Source organism: Notamacropus eugenii, chromosome 5, assembly GCF_028372415.1.
Source record: "Notamacropus eugenii isolate mMacEug1 chromosome 5, mMacEug1.pri_v2, whole genome shotgun sequence".
Classification (NCBI taxonomy): domain Eukaryota; kingdom Metazoa; phylum Chordata; class Mammalia; order Diprotodontia; family Macropodidae; genus Notamacropus; species Notamacropus eugenii.
In genome coordinates, this window is record NC_092876.1 from 24,993,261 (window position 1) to 25,000,838 (window position 7,578).

The 7,578-nt window shown below is 42.5% G+C and overlaps 1 protein-coding gene across 1 annotated transcript; it reads right to left on the reverse strand.

Moving 5' to 3' along the window:
• Positions 1 to 3,489: 3,489 nt before the first annotated feature.
• Positions 3,490 to 7,250, reverse strand: LOC140503657 (myeloid cell surface antigen CD33-like). Its single transcript, XM_072607807.1, has 5 exons — positions 7,119 to 7,250; positions 6,335 to 6,718; positions 5,473 to 5,757; positions 4,998 to 5,103; positions 3,490 to 4,829 (listed from the first exon to the last, which is right to left on the reverse strand). The coding sequence occupies exons 1-5, from the start codon at positions 7,156 to 7,158 to the stop codon at positions 4,814 to 4,816; spliced, it is 831 nt and encodes a 276-aa protein (XP_072463908.1). The 5' UTR covers positions 7,159 to 7,250; the 3' UTR covers positions 3,490 to 4,813.
• Between the last annotated feature and the right edge of the window lie 328 nt (positions 7,251 to 7,578).

Consider the following 7,578-nt stretch of genomic DNA (forward strand, 5'->3'; position numbering starts at 1 on the left):
GGGGAAACAATTTTTGCAACTAGTGTCTGTCATAAAGGACTCTAACCCTAAATATATGTAGAACTGAGTCAAACATAGAAGAATACAAGTCATTCTCCAACTGATGAATGGTCAAAGGATATGAACAAGCAGTTTTCAGATGAAGAAATTTAAGCTATCTATAGTCATATGAAAAAATGCTCTAAAGCACTATTGATTAGAGAGGTGCAAATCAAAACAACTCTGAAATACCACATCACGCCTGTCAGATTGGCTAACATGACAAAATAGGAAGATGATAAATGTTGGAGAAGATGTGGGAGGGTTGGAACACTAATTCATCGTTGGTGGAGCTTTGAACTCATCCAACCATTCTAGATAGGAACTTGAAAGTAAGTCCAAAGGACTACAAAAAATGTGCATACCCTTTGACTCAGCAATATCACTTCTAGGACTGTATCCCCAAGAGATCATAAAAGTAGGAAACAGTCCCATATGCACAAAAATACTTATAGCAGCTGTCTTTGTGGTGGCCAAAAACTGGAGATTGAGGGAATGCTCATCAATTGGAGAATGACTGAACAAGTTGTGGTATATGAATGTAATGGAATACTGTTGTGCTATAAGAAATGATGAACAAGAAGACTTCAGAGAGGCCTGGAAGGATTTCTATGAACTGATGCTAAGTGAAAGAAGCAGAACCAGGAGAACACTGTACACATCAACAACCACAGTGTGAGAGGAATTTTTCTGGTAGCCTTAGCCCTTCATAACAATGCAAAGACCTAAAACATTCCCAAAGGATGCTTGAGGCAAAATGCCATCCACATCCAGAGAAAGAATTATGGAATTGGATTGCAGAATGAAGTACAATATTTTCTCTTGTGTTATATTTTGGTTTGGTTTGGTTTGGTTTTTCTCATGGTTTCTCCCGTTCACTTCCATTCGTCTATGCAAAATGACTACGGTGAAAATGTGCTTAATAAGAATGTATGTGTAGAGGTCATGTAAAATTACATAGTGTCTTGGGAAGGGAGGGGGAGATAAACTAAGCCTTATGGAACTGATTGTAGAAAAGTGAAAACAAAAAAATCAATATAGTTCAAAAAATAAGAATTGCGAACTATTAATGAGCATATGAAAATTTGTTACAAAACATTAATGAGAGAAATGCAAATGCGAGAAGCCCTAAAGTTTTACACCATATGCTGCAAGGTGGCATAAATGACAAAAGATGGGAATGATTGATAGTGATATATTTGTGGGAAGATAATTTTGTGAGAAATTTTTAAATTACTGCATGCATTTTGGAAAGTTGTTTATAAATGTGCAAAGAAGTGGCATGTTCATACCTTTTGACCCACAGATTCCACTAGTAGGCATCTACCCCCAAAAGGTCATTGATTTAAAATAATGGTTTCCAGAAGAACATTATACACAGTAAGAGATACAGTGTGTGAGAACTATGTGTAATAAACTGAGCCCTTCACAGCAGTGCAAGGACATAAAACATTTTCAAGAGAAAGAGCTATAGAGTAAGAACTCAGAATGAAGCAGACTGTTTTCTCTTGTGTTATGTTTTGTTTCAGTTTAGTTTTCCTCATGGCTTCTCTCATTCATTTTAATTCGTCTATGCAGCATGACTAATTTGAAAATGTGTTTAATAGGTATGTATGTGCACAGCCCATCTAAGACTGCAGGCTATCATGGGGAGGAAGGGGAGAAGAATGGGGAGAAAATTTAAAACTAATGGAAGTGACTGTTGAAAACTGAAAACAAACAAATTAATCCTTTTTTAAAAATGGTTCTATATGAAACAAAATTTTTATAGCAGCACTTTTGTGGTATCAAAGAACCAGAAACAAGGAAGATGTCAATTCATTGAGGAATGGAAAAGCAAATTTTGTCACATGACTTAGAATATTACCGTCATTAAAATATGACAAACATGATTATTTCAAAGCATTGTGGAAAGATGTACACGAACTGAAGCAAATAGAGCCAAAATAGTCATCTATATGACTACAAGAGTTAACATTTATGGAGCGGTCCAAACCTTGCAAAGCACTTTCCAGGTTTATCATCTGTCCTCACAACAACCCTGTGAAGGCCATACTATTATTATCTCCATTGGACAGATGAAGAGACTGAGACTGAGTTTACTGAGAGGTAAAATGAGTTGCCCAATGAGTTACACCTGAATGCAGGCTCGCCTTACTTTGTTGGGCTTTGAAGATGTGTTTTTCTTTAAAAATCAAGGTTTGTGGCAGTCTCATATTGAGCAAGTCTGCTGGTACCATTTTCCCAACAGGATGAGCTCCCTTAGAGTCTCAGTGTCATGTTTTGGTAATTCTTGTAATATTTCAAGCTTTTTCATTACTATTATTATTCCGTCTATTACGGTGATCTGTGATTAGTGATCTTGGATTTTGGATGATACTTTTGTAATGGTTTTGGGCATCACAAACCACACCCATATAAGATGGTGAACTTATCTGATAAACACTGTGTATGTTCTCACTGCTCGATCAACCCATCTATGCCCCATCTCTCTCTCTCTCTCTCTCTCTCTCTCTCTCTCTCTCTCTCTCTCTCTCTCTCTCTCTCTCTCTCTCTCTCTCTCTCTCTCTCTCCCTCTCTCTGGGTCTCCCTACTCCCTGAGACACAACAGTGTCAGAGAGTACTACTTAAACTTAGTTGAGAAAGTGGTGGCAGGGTTTGAGAGGACTGACTTCAGTTTGGATAGAGGTTCTACTGTAGGGGAAATGCTGGTAAACAGCATTGCATGTTACAGAGAAGTCTTTCACAAAACGAGGAATTGTGACAGCCAACCTTCAGCAACCACCAAGCTGATCACTCAGCAGCCATCAACACAGAGCCAGACCTTCCTCCAGCAAAGAGATTATGGCTTGTTGAAGGCTCAGGTCGTGGTTAGCATTTATTGCAATAAAGTATTTTAATATCAAATATATACTTTGAGTTTTTGGACATTTAGACTTCTTTTGCACACTTTATATACTACAGGATAGTGTAAAGTTATGTTTAAATGCCCAGGGAAACCCCAAAATTTACGCAACTTACTTTAATGCGATATTTTCTTTATTGTGGTGGTCTGGAATCAAACCCTCAACATCTCCAAGGTATGCCTGTAGAAAGTGTCTGAGACACAAGCCTAGCGCTCTCTCCACAATGCCATCTAGCCACCTCAATGATACAAATAGAAAGAAAAATTAGCACAACACAATCAAAAATGATGGTTAAAAAAAAAGAACAAGCATAGCCACAAAGAAGAGACATGAAACACTTCACTCACTCCTTTGCAAGGACACGGAGTCCACAGATGGAGTACACTGAAGCTATTGTCAGACTTTTCTTTCAAGGCATGCATCGTTTTTGTAGATTGCTTTCTTACCTTACTCTTTTTTCTTTAAAAAAAAAAGATTATTATTAGGGTTGGCCCTCTGTGAGGGAGGAGGGGAATGGATATAGAGGAAAATTAGACAGCTAAAAAACGATATCGGTATAACGTTTATTTTCTTAATGCTGAAATAAATTGGAAAGAATACAAAAAATTAACATGGAGATACAGGAAGCAGGTCAGCTTTGGAATATGTGATTCCTTGTTCTTAATGCAAGCTGCTTCAAATACACTCTTGTTCTGTTCTGTATATATGCAAATGCTCATGTTTATAAATATCAAAATCATTATAAAAATTTAAAATTATGAAAAGGAAATTCCTGGACATTTCAGTTGAATGACATGCAAATAGACATTGGCTTATGATCTATGAGACCTTATACTCTCACAGGACATAAAAAGAAAAGAAATGGTTGAGTCCCTACCTTTGAGGACCAGACATTCTGCTGGGGATGGGGGAGATGGGGCATATAGAAACTAAATGTAGCAAAACGTGGCAATATGGAGCAAAGGAATCATACAGCAAAGTGCTCTGGGAAAAGTCTGGGAGGGAGAGAAGTCATTAGGTACCTGATTTCGGGAGTGGTTTGTTTATGTCAGGAGTCAGGGATCTGACTGGAGCATTGAAGGCAGAGAAAGTTTTCTGAAGGACAAAGCAGAAGGGAGAATAGGCAACAACTCCAACAAGAGATGGACTTAGGAGGTCAAGAGCAGATGGATGAAGTCATCCAGTTGATGGCACACTATCTATGGCCCAATAACTCTCAGTCATGGATGTCCACTGAGGGCAGAGTAAAGCCAAAGGTTGTTCCTTATCCTTGCTGAAGACTTCTCCAGCCTCAACTTTACCCATACAGGCAGGGAGCATAGGCAAATCACTGTCCACCTGTAGGCCTCAGTTTCTTCAACTGTAATGTGAGAGACTGAAGTAAATGACTTGCAAAGTCTCATCTGGATCTAAATCTATGAACTCACCAAGGAAAAAGCAACTTCTCCCTATAATCAGCTGTTGAAGCAGCCCAGGTGCCAGGCTCCCAGACAAGGCCTCCCAGGAACCCTGGTGACTGCCAGGGCTGTTGCCTCTGTAACTCTTCTTCCACCTCCTTCTCCCCATTGCAGCTGTTGCTACTGTCTGCCATCCCTCCTTCTTGCCCCTCCTAAATATTTGTTGTCTTTTCTGATGAGGAAACTGAAGACCAGACAAGGGAAGTGATTCAGTGAGCCCAGGTGACACAGCAAGTAAATGTCAGGGAGTGAGCTAGAACTCAGGTCTTCTGACCCCAGCCTCCCACCCCCATCTCTGATGCAGGTCTGCCATTCTGTATTCTCTGTTCTGATTCCATCCTTGGCACAGGCCTGAAGATGAGGTGGGGGGAGGGGTTATTTTCGGGTGCGTTGGCTGTTCTCACTTTGTCCTCAATGATTTCTCCTCCTGGAAAAGGAACCCAGTCTGATTCAGAAAAGGAGCTCTGGTAGGCAGGCAGGCACTAGGGAGCAATGGGGAGTGGTTCCCATTTCATCCTTAAAAGGGAGAAGCTTAGGTTGAGGGTACTGGGGACCTAGATCCCAGGGTCAAATGGGGAGGAGCAGCCACACATACCTGCTATAATAGAGATAGGTGAGGCCATAGGTAAGAAGGAAGCCAATTCCCATGAGGGCCCCTCGGAGCAGAGTCAGGAGCAGAGGCCAGGAACTTTTCTGTTCCCCTGAAAGGAGGCAAGGGAGACATGAAACAAGGGAGGGATCCAAGAGGCCAACCCCTGATTCTAGGGTCTGCTCTCAGTCCTCCATCTCCGCAGCCACAGAGATCTTCTGCCATCAGATTTCCTAACCCCTACTCTTTTGTTTTCAAATTTATTAAATGATTTCTTTTCAGTTTTCAACAGTCACTTCCATAAGTTTTAAATTTTCTCCACCCTCCTTCCCCAAGATGGTATGCAATCTTATATGGGCGCTAACACATACATTCTTATTAAAAACATTTTCACATTAGTCATCTAACCCGTTTTCTTTCCACACGTAAATCGAACCTCTGTATTGGCTCAGGGGGAGATACCTTGTCTCTCAGCACTCACCAGCCAGGATGACCTGGACAGTTCTCTGTAGCATTACTCTGGCCCCAGGGAGGGTCAGTTGACAGGTAAGATTAGAACCATGGTCCTGGAGTCTTGGAGTGAGGGTCAGCTCAGAGAAAAAGAGAGTATCTCTGCTCAGTTGTGTGGAGGAGAGGATAGGCCCCGTCCAAGATAAAACAGGGGGTGTCCCACACACTAAGACCAAGGGGAAAACACAAATCACTTTCACCAGGTGTCCGGGCTCCAAGGTCCCTGGAATGTAGATGTCTGGCTTCTGTGTCAGAGCTGGGGGGGAAAGAAAATGAAGCAGACCTCAGATAAGGGACCTCCAACTTTAACTAATAACTTCCATACCATCCCTGATATATCTCCGGGTTCCTCTGACAGTCAAATGCCCCTTCCAAGCTTAAAGCTCTGTCATTCCTTCATCAGCTCATGGCCTGAGCAACTCAGTGATGCCTAGGGGCCCTGTTCCAGCAAATAGGAACACACTATATGGTCTCCACTATGATGTCTTTCATGCCATCCTCTATAACCTAGATATACATTCCTCTTCCAATATCTCTGGCTCTACCTCTGACTGCCAGGATAGTCAGAGTCATTGCCAATTCCTGACTCACTTAGCCTTAACTCATGCCTTGTTCTCCAAACGGAGAAGACCACAACTAACCCCTCTCCCATGTCTCACACCTTCTAAACTCTTCCCTGACTTTGTCACAGGTCCTGACTGGGATCAGACCTATTCCTGTGACCTGTCCTCACCTTCACATATGGAGTATGAGGGACTCCACTTCCCAGTGATTCTTCAGAAACTCCCTCAATCCCATGGCCTAGATCCCTTCCCTGTCACTAAGGTCCTTACCTTGCACAGTCACATTAATCATATAACTTTTGTAATTGAATTTCAGAGTGTCTCCTATGTGGATCCGGAAGAAATATTGCCCACTGTCCCTTTTCTGTACATCCATGATGCTCAGGGAGCAATTGTTCTTCCCAGGATCCCCAACAAGATGGAATCGCCCCCTGGCCTCCTTCTGCACCTGCTGCTTTGGGTTATTTGTCGCCACTGGATTGTCTCTGTCAGTATTGGCTCCTTCTTTGAACCAGTATCCAAGAACCGGGAAGCCCCGGGTTGCATAATATGAAGGGTAGGAGAAAGAACAGAGGACCTGGATGCACAGTCCTTCTTCTACTGTCACTGATGATGGGGCCTCCAGCTTAAACCCTTCCTTCTGGGACAGGGACCCTGCGGGCAGAAAGATACTCAGGCAACACTAATCATGAAACTTCAAGTAATAGAACAACCATTCTTACAGCAGGAACAGGTCTCAGAACAGGATATCAGAGCACAGAGCATGGAAAGCATCTGAGAGTTAGAAGCAACCACACAACAAAGATTACTCAAAAGGAAAGAGAAGTCAAACCATCAACCTTCAAAGCAGATAAAGGATTTAACAATCATCTACTTCAATTCCTTTATGCATTGCTGAGGAAACTGAGGCCCAAAGAGATTTTGTTGACTTGGCCAAAGGGCCCACAACCAGAGTCAGAGGTGATAGGACAGGTAAGACCTTCTGGCTCCAAGGCCTTTGGTCTCTTTGGGGAGTTACCCTAACCATCCCAACACCAGCCCTTAACCCACTCACCCCTCAACAACTGGAATATCAAGAGCAGCAGCAGCAACATCTCTGATCCAGTAGAGAGATATGATCTGCCTAGAAATACTAAATGCTACGTCATTCCACAGAGCCCATGAGTCCCCACATCCAATCAACAACCAAGATGAAATGCAAAGAGGAAGCTAGGATGAGGAAATGCACATTTCCTCAGAGCTCTGGAAAATGGTGAAAAAAATGAGTTTTGGGCTTTGAACTCTCGACAGGAACAGTCAAAGCCCTCTAGTATGTGGCCCCAGGCCCCCTGTACCCAAGTCCCCTTAGAAACTGAGCCCTCCAATGGAGCCACTCAGGGTTTACACTATCCAATATAAGGTTATGGGAGAGTCTGATCAAGCTGTAGGTCTATATGAATAAGCAGGGTCTGGATGTGAGAAGGCAGGGAGGGAGGAGACTCTCAAGTTGTCCCTGACTAGAGACAGGGAGAGGG

What these genes read in the sequence shown, in the direction of transcription:
- LOC140503657 (XM_072607807.1), bottom strand. Translation starts at nt 7,158, where the DNA reads ATGTTGCTGCTGCTGCTCTTGATATTCCAGTTGTTGAGGG. An exon ending in GATTAATGTGACTGTGCAAG is followed by an intron (nt 5,758 to 6,334) that starts GTAAGGACCTTA and finishes TTTCCCCCCCAG; the next exon opens with CTCTGACACAGAAGCCAGAC. An exon ending in TGTCCAGGTCATCCTGGCTG is followed by an intron (nt 5,104 to 5,472) that starts GTGAGTGCTGAG and finishes GCCTCCTTTCAG; the next exon opens with GGGAACAGAAAAGTTCCTGG.